The 24,049-nt window shown below is 41.5% G+C and overlaps 2 protein-coding genes across 2 annotated transcripts in view; both read left to right on the plus strand.

The window, feature by feature from the left end:
• Positions 1–24,049, plus strand: part of LOC146716453 (ribonuclease inhibitor-like) — a gene marked incomplete at its 5' end in the record, with an annotated part of 131,099 nt that overhangs the window by 99,206 nt on the left and 7,844 nt on the right. The gene's annotated exons all lie outside the window — the stretch shown is intronic.
• On the plus strand, positions 17,913–23,075 carry LOC146716458 (protein NLRC3-like). Its single transcript, XM_085452557.1, has 3 exons — positions 17,913–18,136; positions 18,278–20,069; positions 22,880–23,075. The coding sequence occupies exons 1-3, from the start codon at positions 17,929–17,931 to the stop codon at positions 23,073–23,075; spliced, it is 2,196 nt and encodes a 731-aa protein (XP_085308683.1). The 5' UTR covers positions 17,913–17,928.

Genomic DNA, 24,049 nt, shown 5'->3' on the forward strand with positions numbered 1-24,049 from the left:
CAGACACCGCTTCCTGTAGATGTCTTTTATGGCAGGAAGTGGTGATCCGGCGATGCGCTGGGCAGTTTTCACGACCCTCTGCAACGCCTTCCGGTCCGAGGCAGAGCAGTTCCCGTACCAGACTGTTATACAGTTGGTCAGGATGCTCTCGATGGTGCAGCGATAGAAGTTCACCAGGATGTCTGAGGACAGGTGGTTCTTCCTCAGAGTCCTCAAGAAGAAGAGGCGCTGGTGAGCCTTCTTGACCAGCTTGGAGCAGTTGGTCGTCCAGGTGAGATCCTCGGAGTGTTGAATTGTGTTGAAAACTGAGATTACAATATCAATCAAGATAATTATAATGATGGTTTTTGCTGTAATTAAACAGTCATGTGGAAATGTGGCAACCACAGAACTTTAGAGGCCTTTTGTTCAATTATGTGTGGACTGTTTCTTTAGTCTCATACACAAATTGTTCTCAGTGTCTATGAGACTGATGAAATATCCATGTGTGCTGAAAGAGACTGTGCTGGTCTGACGCCCTCAACCGAGGTATTGTGGGTAATGAAAGAGCAGATAGGTTGGCTAAAGCAGCTGTTAAAAAAGTAGACATAGATGTGCAGATACCATTGTTGAAATCTGAGGGAAAAGAATAGTTTGGACACAAAGTAAGAACTTCTGGAGAATGGCATGGGATAATGGAACAAAAGGGAGACATGGGGTACAAAACACAATAGAAGTTAAGAGGAGTAGTGGGTTAAATAGGCAGCAGGAGAATACAAACAGGTCACTGCTTTCTGAATGGTTCTCTTTTTATGATGGGGAAACATCCGACTGGGTTATGTGATGGTGTAATGCTATGGAGACGGTTGAACATGTGGTTATTAGTTGCAGGAAGTATAGAAGTCAAAGGAGAGTGTTGAGGGTGGGAACTGGTGGTGAAATGAAACTTACGTTTGAAAAAGTGGTTAATCAGTTAAGTCCTGATGAGGTGAAAGGAGTGGTTTTTCATTTTTGAGAAATACTGATGTCATCAAGAGGATCTGAGGATCTGGAGGAGAAGTAAGAGTAAAAGCCAGGAGATGGCAGTAGTGCAACATCTTTGGATGCAAGCTGCTGTTAAAAATGACAGAAGAAGAAGTTTGCTTGATCGTTCCTCAGCTCGTCTGTGTGAAGCTGAGTGTAAAGAGGCTCCTGCTGTTAGAGAAACACTCTGACTGTTTCACAGAGTCAGACATGTTCAGACTCAATCTCAGTCAGAAACTCAGCATCACATTGATGAAGCTGCAGATTAATTGTGGTTAATTTCTGATTAATTTCTTTGCTGCCAGCTGAAATTTAAATGTAATTTAAAAGAAGGATTCAAGGTTATTGTGTTTTTGAACCCAAAGATATCACATGAACGTGTATGAATTGTATGATATGTCTCTTCTATTTTTCCATCCATCCGTTCGCTTCCACATCTCCTTTTCAGGGTCGTGGGCGGTGCTGGAGCTGTCTTCTTCTTCTTCTATTTTTCTATGATCATATTTTGATGTTGATTGTGATTGGTTTTATTTGTTTCTTCGGCGGTTGTAGTGTTTTAATATTTAGTCTTTTTTCCATTATTGTAATTGTGTATAAAGTTTGATTTGAATGAAATTTACACTCAAATGCTTTCAGTGTTGCTGTGTTAAGTGTTTGCATGTCTAACGTTTGTATGGAAGACTGGTGGGGGAGGCTGTTACATCTTGCAGGAGGTCTCCTCTCTCCAGGAACTCACTCTGCAGGTGGGGGAGATACAGGAGAGGTGGAGGAAGAACTCAGCCTGGGTGTCTATGTCTTGTGTAGTCTGGAGGATGAGTGGATGACAGGGTGCGTGAAGTTTTCTCTGTGGTGGGATCGGGTGGGCCGTCCTGGGCTCTGTGGGGCCGGGCGATGCTGCTTGCCCCTCCTTTCCTTCCCTCCCCATCTCCAGCTGCCTCCCTCTTCCCGCTCCACCACAATCACCCACACATGCAGGGCCTTGGGGTAAAGGTGTGTCACCAGGGTGCAGGGGAGGCATCCCCCCTCTGTCCCCTTTTGGCTGCCTGTGCCTCAATTTTATCCCACAACTTAGACATTCACATTACTCACACTCTCATAACACATACATATAGGACCTTGGGGGTGGGCACGCTACACGGCATCCAGAAGACCATCAGGGTGACGACCTCACCCCTGGTGCCGTTGCCCACCTCTCAATTTTAAATACACGTAGACATTGAGGGCTATCAGGAGGGGCTATGCGCTTACCTGCTGCTGAGTAAGTGCATATGAGAGCATGAGGGTGGGAATGGATGTTTGTATCTGTGTGTGCCTGTTTGTCTGTGTCCATATGTCAGGTCGGGTATCAGACGCCACCTCTCTGGGGACATCTCAGGCCCTCCAAGGTATGGAGGCCTATCTCCCCCCACCACTCCCCCTGCCAGTGGCAGACGCCCTCAGACATCGGTGCATTGGTGGTTCTTTGTGTCCGGGGATGGGCGTCCAGGTACTGCTTGTCGGGGCCTGGAGCCTGGGGCTCGCTCGGGCTCCTTCGGGGGTGGGGTGCCTTTGGCCTCTCAGCCTGGGGCTCGGTCACTCTGTCGATCTTACGTGCTGCACAATAATATTCAATATTTAGTATTTACAATTATATTCACATAGATCATCGCGATGCTGTTGTTTATTATATTGCTCTCTTTTGTTTGCTTGTTTTCTCTTTTTTCTTTCTCAACAGGTGATCCAGGTGATTGATAGATGGATTTTTTGTCTGTTTGTTTTGTTGGCTTGGACAACTTCCTACCAGACCCGTGGAAGTGGAAGCTTCAGTGAAGAAAGATTCCTGCTCCCAGCCGTTCATTGGCTCGGCATTTTAAACCCCTAAAGGGTCACCTGGCCTGTAACTAAACAGGGCCAATAAAAAAAAAATCACAAGAATAATACAAAAACTTCAGCCAGTTTAACTTAATACATTAACTTATTCTTGTGTACACAGTAATTCATAAATAAATAATGTATCAATAAAGATTGATCTAAACAGTTTAACTGCTATGTGCAGATAAAGGTTGCACAGCTTTAAAACATTTGCTATCCAGCAAATATCAGTCAAACTCAACACAAAAGGAAACACAACAATGGTTCAAATTGTTTGGACCGGTGATCCAAATCAACTGGCGTTGGTCAAACAGATGTGTGGTAGACTTACTTTGAAGGAGCTGCTACTGACAAACCAGCAAATAAACACCAAATATTTCATCTGTGACATTTGTGAGGTTTCCTCAAACACACTCCGTCAGTCTTGTTGCTGTTGAACGACAAACTATTTAAAAATGTCGCAGGTTTACCTGGTCATATTCTCATTCACGGGGCGCTCGCCAAAACAAAAGCAAACCATTAACACCACGCCGATGCTGTTCACAGGACAGCAAGAGTAACGATCAGGAGCATCTTGTCTTCGTTATCGTTCCCCTCGTGCGTGTTATTACTGCGATTTCAGCGTTTTCGCTTCACAACTAAAGTGTGCAGTTTACTTTGTGTGGACTCAGATGTGTCAGTTGGTTTGTCTTTGTTTGTGAGTGTGGAGGAGAGTTAGATTGGGTTGGTTTTAAAGCTAAGTTAAGAATATTCTGAGTTTCAATTCAATTTTATTTATATAGCACCAAATCACAACGACAGTCGCCTCAAGGCGCTTTATATTGTACAGTTTAATTTCCAAAACTTGCATATGATCTTCAGTTTGCAGCTGGACTATCACATAGCAGCTGGAGCAGTCTCACATGGAGGCCAGTCCACTGCTGCCACCTGTGGCCAAGTGCCATAGCCTACTACTAGATGAACTTTTTTTTTTTTTTTTTAATTTTAACTTTATTTACAAACAACAGTATAACATACACAGCACCGTCATTAAACCGATTATGTTACATCCTCGGTTGAGCATTATAGCAAGAAAAAAACAAACAAACAAACAAACAAAAAAAAAAAAAACAATAAGCACAAAGCTAAAAGAGTTAGCACAAAAAGAAAGAACAGTCATTGAAGGATTTGAACCAAAGGCAAAAAATAACATGAGCAAAAAAGGGCAGTCATGCTTATAAAATAGGGAGGTTTTTATTTTTTTATTTAACATAGATTAAACTCTTTAAATGGTAAATGGTAAATGGCCAGCTCCACATGTCAGTCCAGAAGGAGTGCACTGATTCACAGTAGAAAAACAAGTGATCCAGACTTTCAATATCATTTTCACAAAATGTGCAGGCGTTCACATCTAAGTTAAATTTCCGTCTTAAGAATTCATTGGTTGGATAAACCTCATTAATGATTTTAAAGTGAACCTCTTTTACTTTAGGGGAAAGAGGAAGTGAAATATACTTTTTTCTTATCGCCTTAACCTCTCAAATTCTTTAAGGATATAATTTCTTTTAACCGGATTTGGGCAAATTTCGTTTATCAAAATATTCCTGATCACTTTGTTTGTAAACCTGCTGTCACCAAATTCAACTCCAGCTATGCAGAGCTGCCTCAGTCCAGGAGAAATTTTAGAGTGCACAATATCTTCTTTTATCATTGATCTCAAAGGGACTGGGATGGCTTTCACTGGGGATTTATATCTCTTAGCAGTACATCTTACATCAAATTTCTCACAAAACGTCTCATGTTTTAGTAAGACCCCATTATCATCCATAAAATGAGCTACAGCCCAAATCCCTTTAGATCTCCATTCATCCACGTACACAGATTTCCTACACAAACGGATATACCTGTTGTTCCATATAGGGGTGTTGTGAGGAGTAAAGCTATGTTTATAGATTAATTTCCAGTAGAGACGGACCTGCTGATGGAAAGCTGAGAGTTTAACAGGTAACGAACTGCAATCAAAGTCACAACGTAACAAAAAGTCTATTCCACCCATTTTGCCAAAAATCACATTGGGAATAATGTTCCAAAAGGAATTTTTGTTCCTAATGAAAGATCTTAACCATTTCAATTTTAGTACACCATTCATAACATCAAAGTCAGTGGCATTAGCCCCACCCTCTTCATAATTCTTAATCACATCATTTTTCTTTATATAATGACATTTGTTCCTCCATATGAACCTAAAATTAAGAGTATTTATAGATTTAATTAGTTTTGGAGGTATGGGCAGAGAAAAGGCTGGATAGATGAGTCTGGACAGACTGTCCATGTTGGTTAGCAAGCTTCTCCCAAACAGAGTTATGTCCCTTTGCAGCCACATGTTTAAAATTGACTTACACTTTTCTATATTGGTACAGATATTCTTATTTTCTGTTGATGTCTTATCCTTGCAAATTACAATGCCCAGATACTTCACCTCTTTTTTGATCTGCATATTATTTATTGCTTGCAGGGGACACTCATGCAGAGCTAGAATTTTGCATTTATTAATATTCAGCTGTAGGCCAGAAGCTTTGGAGAAATGGTTGATCGCCTGCAAGGCTAAAGGAATCTGGTCCTCATTTTTTAGAAACAGGGTGGTATCATCTGCCAGCTGACTGATTATTATCTGTTCACCCATCACAGTTAACCCCTTAATGTGACTGTTTTTAATCAAAATAGACAACAGCTCAGCAACCATGATGAACAGAAGTGGTGAGCTGCTACATCCCTGCCTTATCCCTCTATTAACCTCAAACCTTGAACATGTACCATGTTCTAGCAAAACAGAGCTGTTAATGTCATTATATAGCATCTCTATAACATTGATAAATTCCTCTCCAAAACCAAAAGACTGCAGAGTTTTTAATATGAACGTATGTTCAACTGAGTCAAATGCTTTGTAAAAATCCAAGAACAGGATGTACCCTCTCTCTTGGATTAATTCACTGTATTCAAGGAGATCCAAAACCAGCCTAATATTGTTATGAATTAGTCTTCCTTTCAAAAAACCTGATTGTGTTTCACTGATAATGTTTGAGATGCCTTTCTTTAGCCTCTCAGCTACAGCTCCAGACAGGATCTTATAGTCAGTGTTTAGTAAGGTGATGGGTCTTAAATTGTCTAAAATTCTTTTATCCTTACCCGATTTAGGGATCAGGGTTATCAGCCCTTGTTTCGTGCTCGGCATCACTTCTTTTTTCTCTATCGATTCCTTTAATGCATCAAACAATAAAGTTCTTAGGTCCTTCCAGAAGAATTGATAAAAATTAGTAGTGAGTCCATCTGTCCCTGGGGACTTGTTTAATGCCATTTTCATGACCACCAAATCCAGTTCCTCAATTTTAAGCTCTGAATCACACAGATCTTTGAACGGCTTGTCAATACATGGGATGAGATTATGAATCTTATCAAAGAAACTATCAGAATCAGCTGCTGAATATTCTGAGGAGTACAATTTGGAATAAAAAGTGAAGACTTCTTTTCCAATCTTTCTGAAATCTTTACATTCAGTCCCATTTATCAACAAGCTTGAGATTAGATTTCTCTGCTGTCTGCACTTTTCCAGCTTACTAAAATATGATGAGTTCTTTTCACCTGCCTCAATCCACTTGGCTCTCGATCTTATAAAGGCACCGTGGGCTTTCTCTAGGTAAAGATCGTCTAATTTAGTTTGTAACTCCATCAATTTATTCTTTTCTTGCACGTTTAGTTTTTCTTTACTACAGCACTGAGTTATTTCACGAAGTAAATTACTTTCATATTCCCGTTTTTCCCTGTTCAGTTCTTTGCAGAATTTTATAGTGAATTCTCTGATTTTGAATTTAATAAGTTCCCATTTCTGTATATTACCCACTACTGAGTCATCATTTTTTATATCTGTAATTTTATGTCTAATTTTATCACAATACTTGTCCTTATTTAAAAGGCTGGCATTAAATTTCCAATATCCCCTGCTACTACGTTTCATCCTTGTTGGTTCTAAGACAAGATCAATGAAACAGTGATCAGATAGGGGTGCTTTGGAGATTTTAGATGGTGAAGTACACCTCAAAATGTCATCGCTCACTAACCAATAATCAATTCTTGACCTGCTTTCTCCATTAGGTTTAAACCATGAATAATTCTTAACTCCAGGATTCAAACTTCTCCAAATGTCTGTAAAATTATTATCACTAGAAAAGTTCTCAATAATGTTATTCTGTTGCCTCCTTCCTAAGCGAGGAGGCCATCTGTCCATCCATTCATCTGAGGTCATGTTCCAGTCTCCTCCTACTAGGATGTAATCTGTGGGGTACATAACTTTAAACTCTGAAATAACATTTGTTAGATTTTCCAATAGACGTTTATTTTGACCTTCGTTATTATGTCCATAAAGATTTGTAACAATTAGAAATATACCTTCGCTCTTCAAGCTGCAGTTGACCAATGACCCTCACTATCAGCTTTATATGTTATAATCTCCCCTGGGAACTTATTAAAACAAATCGCCACACCTCCAGATCTGTTAGATCCACGACTGAAAAGAATCTTGTCTCCCCACTGATTAGCCCAAAAGGTAACATCGGCATCCACAGAGTGAGTCTCTTGTAAAAACAGACAGTGACATTTTTGTCCCTTGCAAAATAAAAAAAGTGCCTTTCTCTTAACAATTTCCTTCAAACCCCGAACGTTTAATGAACCAAAAGAAATTTTTGAGTGAACCATAATAAGAGTATGCTAAGAAAATAACTTTTTTTTAAAAAAGAAAAGAAAAATATATAAACATGAGTTTAAATTGTAACACTTGTCACCAACTCAGTGACTAATAACCTTTAACTTTAAGTAGAACTCTTTTGTCCCATTAATAATATTCCACTGTATACAGTCTTACATCAAGTCTTTCATTCAACGTCGACGATCCTCCGTCCTTCGATGTATCCATGAGGACCCCGGAAAAAGGCCCGTTTCCCAGCCCGTCTGGCTTGTTCAATTTGCGGCCACAGCCGCCTCCTCTCTTCCCAGTCCTCCCGCGGCAGTACCTCAGCGAAGTGGAAACCGCCGTTCTTACAGACAGCCGAATCTTTGGTGCGACGCCAAATCTCCTCTTTCACGTGTCTCAGAGCAAACAGAATGATGATATGTCGGACCTTGTTCTCAATCTTCTTCCCAACTCTATGCACCACATCCACAGATTCTTCAAGCTTTGATATCATATCAGGTGCGATCTTGCCAAGAATTCCAATAACCAGCGATCTGACACCTTCATCTCTTTTCTCTTCTAATCCTTTAATCCGGAGGCACCACCTCATTTTGTACCTTTCTTGCTCTCACACTCTCTCCTTGAGATCGTAGTTATCTTTGGTCAACTGCTCGTTTCGTCTCTCCAACTCTTTAACCTTTTGTTTACATTCTTTCACCTCCTCCGAGTTGAACTGAACCGCTTTGGCTAGGCTGGCTAGCATCGTACTAGCTTGCTTGCATTGCACACTCAGGTCAGCTAGCTGCTCGTCCACTCTTTTTTCAAGGTTTTTTCTACGTAGTCATGATCCGTTCCTTCTCTGCGGTCTTCCTTTCCATCACATGGCGATGTTGTTTCTTGTTTTTTGAGGTCGAGTTTGAATTTAGCAGGTTTAACTATACTTGGGGCAGTCATTTTACTACTTTCGAGTGGAAACAATAACGAACACAAAGTAAATTCTGGGACAAGTTCAACGAGCTCCTAATTCGTGCGACTGCTCAACTCGCCATCTTGCGCCACCGTCTCACTACTAGATGAACTTGTGACACACATCTGCAGCAGAGGCTGAGTGGCTGCTCTCACACCTGGAGCATCCAAATCGACCCACAAACACGCTGAAAGATGCAATGCCATCAATGTGGATTGTCAAGACTGAGAGACCTCTTCCCTCTGACCCCTCCCCAAACCCTCAAACCCTCCTACCCACCTCGACATACAAACTCTGTGTGGCTTCACGTGTTCTGTTGATGTTTACATGATCGAAATAACTTGAACACAAACACAAACAAACAAAGAGGAAGACCGCACCGGAAGGAAACAACTACAAGTCCCAGCATCCTCTGTGTTTAGGGAGCAGCAGTGAAAGTGAAAGCAGGAGGAGGAAGGTGGAGCTGAGGCAGGTGAGTGTTAACATGAATATGTTTCTTCTTATGACATAAAATAAATAATTCCACGCTGTTCGTGTCTGTGGGTGAAATGTGAGGCTCCTCTGAGCGCTGGTTTCCTGTAAGTAGAGAGGAAGTGAGTTTAGCTGAGCCTCCGTTTAGTGTGAGAGAGCAGGAGGAGAGTGAGAGCTGTGCTGAGGCAGGGTGAGTGTTAACACCGCTCTGACATTACTGTGTCTCTGTGGCGGGAACAACAGGCTCCGTCAGTGGAGGCAAAAATAATCAGACTTTGGTTTTTCAAAGGAAACAACTTTATGTCGGAAGTTCCCGCACGCTCATTGGATAATGATGTGTCAATCTCGACCTATTAGCCAATGAGCGTGCGGATTCACAGAAAGACCCGCCTTTATCACGGGACTTTAAAAACTACAATGGCGACAGAAACTCCGTGAGTGGAGTTCAGGGTGACGTTATGAAACTGTGACGTTTGAGCCACTTCCCGTTGATCGTGAAACTGATGGTTTCTGGTGTTTGGGTCTGTTTTTCTGTATTTATGCAGATAAAGTGTAAACTCAGATGAATTATACCATCAAATGTTAAAGGAAAATATCAGGATGAGTGTCTGTGAGCTGAGAAGGACGTGAAGCGAGCAGTTTATCCCAGAGCTGAAGCTGCTCTGTGTGCAGAGATGAGCTCAGATTCCTGCTGTGATTGATCAACAGTCACAGAAATGTAGACTTGTAGTTATTACTGCAGTATGGTCACAGCAGATACTGATAAACATGTATTATGAGGATGGATGATCAAGTTTCTCACTCTCTCCTTTAAATCTCAGTTTTTTTCTTCTTCACAGTTTATCTGTTAATTTATTAATGAATAACACTGAAAGAGTTTCTGTTATATTTCCCCTTGAACATCAGCTTATTAGGGCGGCATTAGGAAATAGCCCCCCTCCAAAGAATGAATAAATGAATGATGATAATAATAAAATGATTCAAAAGCAGAGCTCAGAGTGGTAGAATGGTCAAACATGGATCCACGGGTGGTTCAACTGCATTTGGTGACGTGACTAAAGCAAATCTTTCAAATAATCCCACCATCAACGGGATGTTGTCTCCTTTACTACGGTTACTTTACTTGGTCACCGTGTGAATTTCTTGGAAATGAACCAAATTCTTTTATTTGTTGGTTGTTGCATATTTAACCTCTACAGTCAGGAAAGGAGGAGATGAGGCCTCAACAATGTTGGGTTGTAGCTGTGCTTCAGGTTAGAGTGAGTGTCCATGGAATAAATGTAAGTCAGTGAACTGGAAACATGACTGTGTTCAAACTTTGTTTCCTTTTTATAATGAGTCTAATCAAAGGTGGACAGAAGTATCTCCACTGTGACTTTTCTGTGTCACCATCAGAGCTTCTGCACAGTGTTTCTGGGGCAGATAACATTGCAGCATTATGGAGACATTATGGAGACAAAAAGAAAAGCGTCTGGACTTCTTTAAGTTAAACTTAAAGAAGTCCAGACGCTTTTCTTGGACTGTTGGTTTCAGTGTTGAGTCTCATTCACACACTCCCTCAGACTCTTCACACACACTGATTTGCTGACATAAACACACTCCTGTGTGCTTCACACACACACTGAGGACCATCTACAGACTGTGAGCTCCGTCTTCTTTGGCTTTGGAGCCGAACTCTGACAAAGTTAGGAACAAAACTTTCTCCAGCGTGTGAACTTTCCTCCTAGACTCAGTCTGAGCAGTCAGACCACATATTTCTACAGCAGCACATGAAGGTGTGGCTCACACACACACAGGTGAAGGAAACAGCTGCAGTATTAAAAACTGCTTCACTGTCTACAAATACATGAACTGAATGTTTCTTTCAGGCTGTAAAAACCTTATTTATCCTCCATTACAGTCCTGCATTCAGAGCATTACTTCTGTTATATTAGTACATGTATTTTATTCTGATGAACACATGAAACTCTGAGCTGGATTGAATCCATTGAATCAGAGTCCAGGACTCAGACTAAACACACTGAATGTGTCCTGAGCTCGGCCGCTGTTCCACAGTAACTGCTGTCAGAGTCACTGTTACTGAGTTAGCTTAGCTAGCAGAGCAGCTAGCAGTTAGAGTATGAACTCTGTAAGCAGTCAGCTCGGTCCTGGACATGGTTACTGACATAAAGCTGCTCTCTGCAGCCATGTTTGACCTGCTGCTTTGTAGGACTACAGTAATGGAGGATTTGGAGGCTGAACTGGGCTCTGTGACACTTTTTGTAGTGAACTGATGAAAGCTGCGTCTCAGATGGATGTTAGTCCAACACATCAGACACGACCTCTGCAGCTCTCAGTTGATGTGCACATGAATGATTTGTGTTTCCTCTGCAGGTGAAGGTAGAAAGTGTGTGTGAGCTGATGTGAACTGAGCAGCATGGATCAGTGTGAGGACAGAGAGGAGGGAGTCCCTCCCTCTAAAAGCACTCTGTGTGGGGAACATGAGAGCCAGACCAAAGCTCAGAGGTGAGATGACCATCTCTAACTGTCCATGACTCTTCTCCATGTCACAGCTCAGCACTCACATCACTGCTCCATCATTATTCACACTCATACCTCTGTGTGTGTTGTTTTAAAGCCCAGAGCTGTGGGGCGTACCAGGCTCAGCTGGACATAACCCTGAAACTAATCCAGAGCCTGGACCTGAACCCAGCTGTGTTTCCTTAAAGAGCAACGACTCGAAGGGTGTTGGTGTAAACTTTAACAAAAGACTGTTATGTGACAAAGAGTAAGTACATTATTTTTATGAGTTTCACATTGTTCATCATGTCTTTAATTTAATGTTTCCAGTTTTTCTTCCTATCTCATGAAGCTGTGACATTTATTGTTTTTCTTTTAGGATCAATAAGAGGCCAGAATCTCCTGGACCTGAACCCAGCTGTGTTTCCTTAAAGAGCAACGTGTCGATGGGTGCTTTTATAAACTTTAAAGGCTGTTCTTCTGCTGCTGAGAGGTAATGTGTGTCTAGATGTTGTTCCTGACTCTGTATTTCTGAATAAATCCTCATGTTTAATATCAGCTCAGCTCTTTTTCACACACATTTCTATGTTGGTATGTGAAGCGGTGTGTGTTGGAGTGTTTCCACAAACACAGCAGTCAGAGTGGAAAGAGTGGATGTTGTAGGAGGTGTTTGTGTAGTGAAGAGGCTGAGTGTCTGTAGGACTCCAGCTGCTCCAGCAGGTGTCTCCTTTGTGCTTTGCTTCAAACACAGTGTAGGGAGGAGCTTCCACTCAGGTGTTTCAGGTGTTGCTGGATGGAGGAGGACAAATAGTTTTTCCCTTCAGTGACACTTCAGCAGCTCAATGTTCTGGGAGATGTTTGTCTTTATGAAGGTTTATGGATTCTTGTTCTTACTTTGGTTAAACTGAGCAACACATTTTCCATCTAACATTTAAAGTAAATTTCCAGGTGAATAAAAGATCTGCAGCTGCAGCCTCTGTGATGTTTCACAGTCTGAAAGTAACAAATTCAACCAGAGTTCAAACAAAGGCTTAATATACGTGTGTGTTTGATATAATGCCAACAAGTACAAACAGGTGTTCTTACAGGTCTTAATCACAGAGCTCTGATAAGTCTGGTGACTTTCACACTCAGCAATTTTGCTGCCTTTTATTTTATATTGGCCTTTTTAAAGCCCTTCAAAGTCTCCCACATTCATACAGAGCTTTTAACACCAAACTCCTTTACAGTCCTTCTCCTCTCACACACGATCACACGACTGATTTGTCTGCAGCAGCTGTGTTACTGCTAGTATTTTATTATGTGTGTAATCTCCTCATATTGTTCCTGTGGTTTAGTTTGACTTCCTTCTGCAAACTCAGCTGCTGTGTTGCTGATACACGTCTCCATGAATATGATTGATCAGATGCTGCCAACACCATGTGTTTCATGTGAGCGCTCAGCTGAAACCCTGGGTTGACTTATCGAGTTAATAACAAGCTTCACGTGACTGTGAATGCTAAAGTGAATCCAGATAAAGGAAAGAGACCCTGCTAATGTTGGACTCACTTCTTAGTGTAGATCCCAGGAGGAAGTTCAACATAGCCATTCTTTGTGCTAGCTCGACCAAACCTGAGACCACAGTGCAGGATAATGATCATCATCTGTCTCTGTCAAGGACATTTAAAATCCACAAATAACAAACATAATTATATTTGATCATTAAAAATGATGATTAAACAAAGTGTCAAACATACTTAAGTAGAAGGACTGATGTTTGTGTTAAAATACCCTCTTAAAGCTGAAATACTGATTCAACTTCTTTACTCAAGTAAAGGTAAAAGAGTCCAGGCTCTGAAATGTACTCACAGTATTAAAGTAAAAACGCCATCTTTGAAGGAAATTTCTGCCAGTTTTTGTGCAAAGTTCCCTGAATTTCTACCTCCAACATTAATATGAGAAAATTATCTGAACTTTTATTCTAATGAATTTAATCAGCTTGAACATTTTGTAGCACAAAAGTAGAAAAAACCCAAAGGGAATCAAAAATAGCTCCGTTTGCTGTTGCCTGCATTGTAGATGGGCGGCTTTGCCTCAACACCTAAACAGGAAAATGAGTTTAGTCAAGTATTAAAGTGGGATTGAAGAGGTGAGGAAACCAGAGATCAGGTGTTGTGGTGCAGCATTAAGATAAGATGGGGCCTGATTATTTAAGACCTTGTATGCAGTGTTGGGTAAGTTACTTTAAAATAGTAACTTAATTACATTACTAGTTACTTCTCTCAAAAGTAACTCAGTTACTTCAAGTTACTCGTTATTTTCAAAGTAACTAGTTACTAGGGAAAGTAACTTTGGTTTTACTCAGAATTCTCTTGTTAATGTGTTGCTTCCATAACTTTGCCAGTCTTCTAGCTTGCTTACTTGCCACAGTGCACTGTGCCACCTACCAATAGAAAGGAAAAGATAATGTGCATATTTCCACGAGAGAAATCCCACGCCTGGACCGTCATTGACTGCTGCCATGATTCTAGCCTACGTCACAGCGTCATGTGCGCCTTTTACATCCAACACAAAAACTGCAGTCGTGGTGCTTTGATTGTACTCAGAACTTGGAAATTCTGCCTTCTGAATAGGAAGATGTAGGTAACACCAGACTGCAGATGAGCTGCATACAGGGCTGGACTGGGACAGAAAATTGGTCCGGGCATTTTGACTAGAGGCCGGCCCACCATTATAGGAAAAACATAAAGCCTTTGAATGAAAACAAACGCTGTTGTGACAGTGATGTTCACTGTTTTGATGGTATATATGCATCAATCTATCAATCGTTTGTTGTAAGATTCAGATAATTATTTTTTAAAAGCTAGACATTTTAAATAAGAATAAGAAAGAAAAGTATTTCCTTGTGCCCACCTCTCCCTGTTAATGCCCTACATGCCCCCCTGGCAACACTTTGCTAGATCCGCACCTGCACAGTTACCAGCTGTCAGCTACCTAAAAAAGGATCCTGGTGTTATTTGTCTCTCAGAAACAGTTCATAACTTCCCTTCAACTCATTCATGTCACCTAAAAGGTAAACCTGTTTCTCCATCTCTCCATCACCTGTTCAGCTCTGATGATCCAGTAAGGACATCTCCTGGTTTCATCTTCATGTTTCCCTCTCACCAGATAACCAAACCGACATCATGACCAGCAGCTTTACAGCTGTGGCTCCATCAAACATCAGCTGATACTAGAAATTAATATTAAATAAATTCTAACAACAGCTGATCAAGCTTAAAAGTGCTGCTGTTGTTTACTGCGACATCCGCTGGTTTCCTCTTTCTGGCGCAAAGTGAGCGATAAACAAACAAGAGAGCCGATCAGCTGATCATTGATCAGTTTTCATGATTGAAGTAGAAACGGGAGAGGGAGGGGGGAGAATGAGAGAAGAAGAGGCAGCTGTGCAGCAAAGACACAGAATAACTCCAGCTTTGTGCCTTTTTCATTGTAGCTGAATTACGGGACAAACTGATCCTTTTCACCTCAATAAGAAACGCGTAATATTTTCTCTGAATACCAGACGGGACGGTTGGCAACTCTAATAACTTATGAACAAAATAAAGTTCAACATCATTAACTTCATAGCACCACCCAGCTGTATAGAAACTCCGTCATGCTAGCTAGCACGCAGTACGGAAAAAGTCAGAATAACGAAAATAAACTCCACCTAAACTTGGTTCATATCTGACCCAGAGAGACTGCAGGTCATAACTTCTTACCTGAAGTTCAGTTCACACTTGGACCGGCGGCCGCCTCGGGTCTCTTTTCCTTCTGCGTCCCCTTTCCTTCATCCACCTGCTGGCCTCCACCACTTGCTAATGTTACTGAATCTGTGGAAGCTCCGCGATAGCCACCACACGAAGTAACGAGTAACGACCCTATCTAAATCTCAGTAACGACTAACGCGTTCCTGATTTTGGCATAATAACTAGTTACCGTGCTCGTTACCACAATAATAACGTAGTTACTGTAACGCGTTACTTAACTCATTCACTGCCAGCCATTGGCAGTGAATGAGTTAAACCCATTGACTCATGCACTGCCATTGACGGCTATAGATGTCAATGGCAGTGAATGAGTTAATAACGCGTTAGTCCCAACACTGCTTGTATGTGAGGAGCAGGATTTTGAATTCTGGATTTAACAGGAAGTCAATGAAGGGAAGCCAAAACAGGAGAAATCTGCTCTCTCTTTCTAGTTCCTGTCAGGACTCTTGCTGCAGCATTTTGGATCAGCTGAAGGCTTTTCAGGGAGTTTTTAGGACATCCTGATAATAATGAATTACAGTCGTCCAGCCTGGAAGTAATAAATGCATGAACTAGTTTTTCAGCGTCACTCTTTTTAGCGTTTTTTAACAACAAGCTTCTATCTATTAGGGCTCTTGTCTCGCCGACTGCTGCCTCAGATCAGAGTCTTTCTCCTGTGTGCTCAGCTGTCTTAGAGCAGTTTGATCCCGTCTCCCTTAATGACTTGACTGCGGTAGTTCGTAACCTAAGATCATCACACTGCCCCTCTGATTGTCGCCCCCCAACTACTCTTTCAAGGATTGTCAGGTTGGAGATCGGCCTATAATTAGCTAAGACAGCTGGGTCTAGGGATGCTTTTTAAGTAAAGGTTTAACTACAGCCAGCTAGCGATGGGTACAGTTTAGATTTGAAAACCTGCTAAATCAGAATCAGTTGCTGATGACGGCTTTTTTCTTTTACATTAATCACGTATAATCTTAACTCAAAGTGAACATAGACTTGATTGAAGTAACTCAGATCAGCCAATTCAAAATGCTAATTCAATCAACTCTGAGTTCATGGCTAGACTCAGTTTGTTGGCCCTGCACCTTAAAAACTATTCCCTGTTTGTCTCTCGTGTTTTTTGGATATTGTTTTCACATCTTATGTCACGGCTAGCGGGGCGAGCCATGTTGAATTTAATAAAGGACCCAAGATGCCGACACTGCTGTGAAGTGAGTGAGCTTTATTGAAACGGTGAAGTGCAGTGGAGATGGCCTGTGCAGAAGCTAAGATAACCTCTACTGAAAAACTAAAAAACTAACCTGAAACCTTAAACGGAGACACGGGGAGACAACACAGACGAACCAGCAACAAGCAGGAGAAAACAAAGGGCTCATATACACAAAAGAGCCATCAGGGAATGAGAAAAGGGAGACACAGCAGGATTCATTGGACATAACCAGACAAGGGGAAGCAAAAGTAGACACACTAACGTAGGACATGGCACTGTCAAAATAAAACAGGAAGTGAACACAGAGACACAATACTAACACAGTACAGAGGGAACACAGAAACCAAAACCTCAGAACTAGAAAATCTTAATCAGAATGAAATTGTAACAAAAGACAATAACAATCAAAACAAAACTACTGAGTCCACAGACTCGGGACATACATCGGCTCAAACTGTGGTCATAAATATTTTGTACTTGTAAATCAGACTGTGTAGTTTTGAACTGAGTTTTGTAACATTGTGAAACAAAATATCTGGAAAGTTTATGTTTTTGCGTTCATTGATTTGTGTGTGTAAAAATGTAAAAATGTAATAAATGTAAGAAACATTAGAACTACTTTTGCTGACACAAAGTTTGGCGAGCACTGCAAGTTGTCCCTTTAAACCAGTCACTGATATAAAGAGAGCACCTTGTTCCAGGGCATCTGAGCATGGAGGGAAAGCTTTATGCAGGAGATGGTAAGAGCTGTTGGGACCAAAGAAACTGAGCAGAAAACTACAGACATCTGGAAACTGAGTTGTTAATTCTCAGTGGGATCAGCAGGACTAGCAAAGCTTCACCATGACAGTCATCTGATTGACTGAACCCATCCAAACATCACTTCATGGACCTTTAGCTTGTGTCTGTGTGTGGACAGACATAACATGAGCTAATTATACATTACTCCTCCACAGAGTGGACCAGCAGAGAGCAGAGGTTTCCACTGGTCAGTCTGCACAGCAACATCAAACACACCTGGACTCTGTGGTTATGGTTTGTAGTACTACGTTTACATTTGTTCTTTTCAGTCACCTCTATGCTGCACTTTGTGGACCAGAGGATTGTCAGTGTGTCCAACATAAGTCAGAGTTTGGGCTCCATGATTTCAGTCAGATTGGGGTGACTGTAGCTCAGGAGGGGAGCAGGTCAGCTACTAGTTAGAAGGTTTGTGAATCAAACCCTGGCTGGCAAATGTACTGGGTAACGTACTAAACCCAAGCTGCCCTCTGATGCATCCATCAGAGTGTGAAAGAAAGTATTTAAGCATAGAACAATGTGCTTGGTTGAATGAGGCATGTTGTATAAAAAGCTTTGTGTGCACAGAGTATCAAAGAGAGCTATATAAGAACCAGTCCATTTACCACTGGGTAATTCATATAGTCTTCTTTTCCAGCGGCTGGAGGACAACATCACCATGTTTGTGAAGAACGAGCTGAAGAAGATCCAGAAGCTTCTGAGTCCAGATCACCCAGAAACTTTAAAGAGCCAGATGGAGGATGAGGAGATGTTTGAAGGAGAGGATGAAGATGAAAGAAAGAGCTGCAGAGAAGCATTTCTGAAGATCACACTCCACTTCTTGAGGAGACTTAAGCAGCATGAGATGGCTGACCATCTGCAGAGCAGTAAGAGAATTTCTCTAAAGACTGAATATTGATCTTTCCTAATAGCTCAAGAAATGGACCAATAGACATTCATCCTTTCAGGGTACTGAAAGGCTATGATATTTATTATATAATATTTGTTTCTGAATTTCTTACCTTCAGAAATATTTGCTCCACTCTGTAAACGTGAACTTAAAGCCCAACTGAAGAAGAAGTTCCAGTGTGTGTTTGAGGGCATCGCTAAAGCAGGAAGCCCAACCCTCCTGAATCAGATCTACACAGAGCTCTACATCACAGAGGGAGGGACTGCAGAGGTCAATGAGGAACATGAGGTCAGACAGATTGAAACAGCATCCAGGAAACCAGACAGACCAGAAACAACAATCAGACAAGAAGACATCTTTAAAGCCTCACCAGGAAGAGACGAACCAATCAGAACAGTGCTGACAAAGGGAGTGGCTGGCATTGGGAAAACAGTCTTAACACAGAAATACAGCCTGGACTGGGCTGAAGACAAAGCCAACCAGGACATCCAGTTCATATTTCCATTCACTTTCAGAGAGCTGAATGTGCTGAAAGAGGAAAAGTTCAGCTTGGTGGAACTTGTTCATCACTTCTTCAATCAAACTAACGAATCAGGAATCTGCAGGCTTGAAGACTTCCAGGTTGTGTTCATACTTGATGGTCTGGATGAGTGTCGACTTAATTTGGACTTCAACAAAACTAAAATCCTGACTGAAACCAGAAAGTCCACCTCATTGGATGAGCTGCTGACAAACCTCATCAGAGGGAACCTGCTCCCTTCTGCTCGCCTTTGGATAACAACACGACCTGCAGCAGCCAATCAGATCCCTCCTCAGTGTGTCGACATGGTGACAGAGGTCAGAGGGTTCACTGACCCACAGAAGGAGGAGTACTTCAGGAAGAGATTCAGAGATGAGGAGCAGGCCAGCAGGATCATCTCCCACATCAAGAAAGCTCGAAGCCTCCACATCATGTGTCACATCCCAGTCTTCTGCTGGATCACTGCTACAGTTCTGGAGGATGTGCTGGAAACCAGAGAGGGAGGAGAGCTGCCCAACACCCTGACTGAGATGTACATCCACTTCCTGGTGGTTCAGGCCAAAGTGAAGAGGATCAAATATGATGGAGGAGCTGAGACAGATCCACACTGGAGTCCAGAGAGCAGGAAGATGATTGAGTCACTGGGAAAACTGGCTTTTGATCAGCTGCAGAAAGGAAACCTGATCTTCTATGAACCAGACCTGACAGAGTGTGGCATCGATATCAGAGCAGCCTCAGTGTACTCAGGAGTGTTCACACAGGTCTTTAAAGAGGAGAAACAACTGTACCAGAACAAGGTGTTCTGCTTTGTTCATCTCAGTGTTCAGGAGTTTCTGGCTGCTCTTCATGTCCACCTGACCTTCATCAACTCTGGACTCAATCTGCTGGAAGAGCAAGAAACAACTTGGAAGGTGTTTCAAACAAGAAAATCTTCAAAAAAATACTTCTACCAGTTTGCTGTGGACAAGGCCTTACAGAGCCCCAATGGACACCTGGACTTGTTCCTTCGTTTTCTCTTGGGTCTGAAGACTAATCAAACTCGTTTGCAAGGCCTGATGACACAAACAGGAAGTAGCTCAAAGACCAATCAAGAAGCAGTTCAGTACATCAAGGAGAAGCTCAGTGAGAATCTGTCTGCAGAGAAAAGCATCAATCTGTTTCACTGTCTGAATGAACTGAATGATCGTTCTCTACTGGAGGAGATCCAACAGTCCCTGAGTTCAGGACGTCTCTCCACAGATAAACTGTCTCCTGCTCAGTGGTCAGCTCTGGTCTTCATCTTACTGTCATCAGAAAAAGATCTGGACGTGTTTGACCTGAATAAATACTCTGCTTCAGAGGAGGCTCTTCTGAGGCTGCTGCCAGTGGTCAAAGCCTCTAAAAAAGTTCTGTAAGTTATAAAGTTTTTATTATTTAATTTGGTTGGTATGTTATGAAAAACACACTGCCATGAACCTCTGTTTTGTTTTTGTCAAAATCACTGTAATATAATCACTGTACCTTTATATACATGCGACTTAATGCTGCTGCCCTCTTGTGGCTAAAGTGTAATTATGTTCTTGTTATTAGGGAGGATTTGAGAGTAAGGCTACGTTCACACTGCAGGCGAAAGCGCATCAAATCCGATTTTTTTGACCCTATGCGACCCATATCCGATCATGCTATGACAGTGTGAACGGCGTAAATCCGATATTTTCAAATCCGATCTGGGTCACTTTCGTATGTGGTACTGAATCCGATACATATCCGATGTTTTAGAAAGCGACTGCTGTTTGAATGGTCAAGTCGCATTAAATCCGTCTTTTACGTCACCAACACAAGACAGACGCCAATTATCAGCGCCCGATAAGACATCGCAAACGCTTCCTGGCCATCCCGTGTAGATGTCAGTGAAACTGTTGGGAAGACAGCGTTGGAGAAACGTGAACTTTTTATTTGTACTGTATAATCTGCAGATTCTGACAGAAATCTGCAGCTATCCTTTGAAGCACCGCTCCTCTAAAACAGCAATAAGGATCATTATTAGGTTATTTACATTATTATGTAAATAACAAAATAACTTAAAGCAAAAATTGGGAAACGTAAAGTCCGAAGTCTTTATATTAAGGGTCATCTGTCAAACAATATTGTTTGCTCTGGGTCTAAACAGAGCACGTTGTGTGTGACATCTTCTTTTGCGCATGCGGGCCGCTTTGAGCGTTCACACTAGAGCGCGTTTGCTGTCGCATTTTATTTGTAGTGTGAACGAGCAGATAAAAAAATCGGATTTGATCAAAAAATCGGAATTGAGCATTAAGACCTGCAGAGTGAACGTAGCCTAACATGCCAAGTGAGTCAGCACCTTCGCTTTAGCTTAAAAAATCCAAATTCTTACGTCATCAGTTATAGTTGCATGTATTCATTATCATAATTTAACCTTTAATATTGATGTCTTAAATTTATTTTGATTAAACTAGCAATAATTTTATGGTTGTATTAAATAAATACATCACTAATGAATTATTTATTTCAGTGATTAATTAAAAATGTATATAATTAATAAAAAAATATATATTGATAATTAATTATCAGTTAATTTCATTTAAAATAATTCATTATGTATTTATGTACAATTCAAATTAGTTAATTACATATTTTGTTGGTTTGTTTTCTATTTTAATTATTTTACTGACACATTTAATGAATTATTTAATGATGTATTTATTTAATTCACGTTGCTACTCCTGGCCCTGCATCGCTGTTCATAAATACATTTTATTTGTCAGCTTCACCCATCAAAGTCAGGGGGCGGGGTTAATGCTGACCAAGTCAAAACCATTGCTTTGGTCTGGTGGGCGTTCTTTTAGTGGGCTTTTCTCAATACTAAGTAGGCCTACACACCAGGATTTGGACATGTGTGGACCCAAACTATACTTTTACCCTTTTTTGTGTGTCACCAAATACACTTTAATATTTTCTAGACAAGAATGTAGTGGCGTAATCTTTAAGCTCTTTTGGCTCCAAACAGAAGTGACAGACTTGAGCAGGGTTCATTTAAAGGCTGACAGAAGTGGAGTGGTGACGGGGAGATGTTTGACAGGACAGTGTTTCAGCCTCCACAGGTTCATGTTGTGCTCCATCAGTCAGTGAAGATGAAGTCAGTGCTGATGAGGCTGTAGAGTGTGTGAGGGATGTGAATGAGGATGATGAAGATCTGATGATAGCAGATAAAAACAGGCTGCAGAGACTTTGAGCCATACAGGGCACACAGTGTGTGTACAGAACAGCTGAAATCATTATGGAGGCCTCACTGGAATATGGAAGCATCACAGTACAGCTTCAGTGAAGCTTTAAAATCTCTGATATGAGATGAGAAATGAAGCAGCCAGAGCTTTTTCATGAGTGGAAATCCACTGTGACTGTGAGCTGCTGCTACAGCCTCCAGATTAGCCAGCAGCTCATCCTGCTCAACATGGACCTGTGGTCAGAGTGTGTGCTGGATAATCCGGCCCAGGATGAGGCCAAACTGACATGGGATGAAATGTCTGTCACATAATTGAGCTTAGTGTAGTTTCATTTCTGCACAATTTAAAAACAACCAAAACTTTGTTCTGTCTTTTCTATGTTATACTGTAGACTTTCTTTGATACTGTGTCCAAAAGGAGCAGCTTTTACTTTGAAGGGGAGGCGTCTCTGTTTCCTCTTCAGGTTGGATGATGGAAGCAAATGAGTGTGTGATGTTCTTTCAGTGTTGCACTTTGTAGACGCTCCCTGAGCACTGGTCTCACAGCCAGCTGCACATAGAGACCAGTGTTGTTAGTCCAGGTCAGAAGATGACTTGTTGGAATGAAAATGAGCTTGTAGTTTGTCTGCTTTAATAATGTGACTGGAAAAAGGTGTTGGACTTCAAATATGTCCATTTCTTTCACACTTCACCTTTAAAAGTGAAGCCTTGTGGTTCCTGGAAGGAAAAACACGACTTTTTCAAGTCTTTGTCCTGTTTTTATGAGAAATGTACGACTTTAATGTGAAACATTCAGAGTTTTTTCTCTTGTTGTGTTTGTTTGAAGCTGCTTCCTGTTGGCTTCAGCTGTTTGGAGTTTCCATTTTCTAAACTTCTACATTCTGAACCTTCTTCAGCTCTGAACAGATGATGAAACACTGAATGATTTCAAGCTCACACTTTGTCTAATAAACTTACATCTTTCATTCTTTATACAGATTGAGGGACTGTGGTTTGTCAGAGATCAGCTGTGATTATCTGGCAGCAGCACTGAAGTCCAACCCCTCCCATCTGAGACAGCTGGAGCTGAGCTCCAACAACAAGCTGCAGGATTCAGGAGTGAAGCATCTGTGTGGTTTCCTGGAGAGTCCAGGATGTGGACTTGAAACTCTGAGGTCAGTCAGCATGTTTTAGTTGTGCTGAGATGAATGTGATGTGAAAGTTGTTCTGACACTAAACTGCAGACATCAGGCTGATATTATACTGATCCACACTGAGGATCTTCATGGTAAAGTCTGTTTTCTTCTTCTCTGGTTTAGTCCATTGACTGCAGCAGAACAATGTTCACATTTCAAACCTTCAAAGAAGAAGAAAAATCCTCCACTGGATAATTCACTGTGAAACTCTCCAACTCTTCATTCCACCTTAAAGTCTGTCTGACACTGAAATCCAAAGCAAAATGTGCGTTTGCTTTACAGACAGCAGTCCAACACAAACATACACACATCATCCAAAACACAGTCCAACATCCAAATCTCCTCCACTGCCAGCATGAATGATGGGAAAGAGAAGGAGGAACACTCTGACATTCAGGGTTAGAATGAGTTTCATGAAGCAGACTGTGAAGATCAAAGCTGCATTAGAAAGCTTACATGAATGAATGAGTGGACAGAAGTGGACAGAGATCATCTGAAGCACTTCAAAGGCTGTAAATCAGCACATTTCTCTTTATTCTTTATCAACTCTGTTAGTTTCTCTCAGTTTTCTGTGGAATGAAGCTAACAGCAGGCTAATAAGATGCTGACCAATAGGTTTCTATTAAAGGTTGTAATTTGTATATGAAAAAGTGCTTTGGCTCAGCAGGGATCAGCTTACAGGTAGAATACAGCTGCTGGATGGGATTAGCATGTCATAGCTATCTACCAAACTGCTAACTGGGGGATTTCAGGCCATCTATGGATCATTTTTGCTAACTGTTTATTCAGCTTAGGCTCACAGGGCTGCAGCCTGTGCCCTAGCTGTCATAGGGCAAGAGGCGTGGTCCACCTGCACAGGTGAGCAGTCCATCACAGGGCCAACAGAGAGAGACAGAGAAGCACTCTCTCACATCCACACCTACAGCCAATTTAGAAGCACCAATGAACCTAAGCAGCATTTCATTGGACTGT

This window comes from Copadichromis virginalis, linkage group LG3 (genome assembly GCF_057382275.1).
Source record: "Copadichromis virginalis isolate Kocher_CV1m ecotype Utaka linkage group LG3, C_Virginalis_male_GT1.1, whole genome shotgun sequence".
NCBI classification, from domain to species: Eukaryota; Metazoa; Chordata; class Actinopteri; order Cichliformes; family Cichlidae; genus Copadichromis; species Copadichromis virginalis.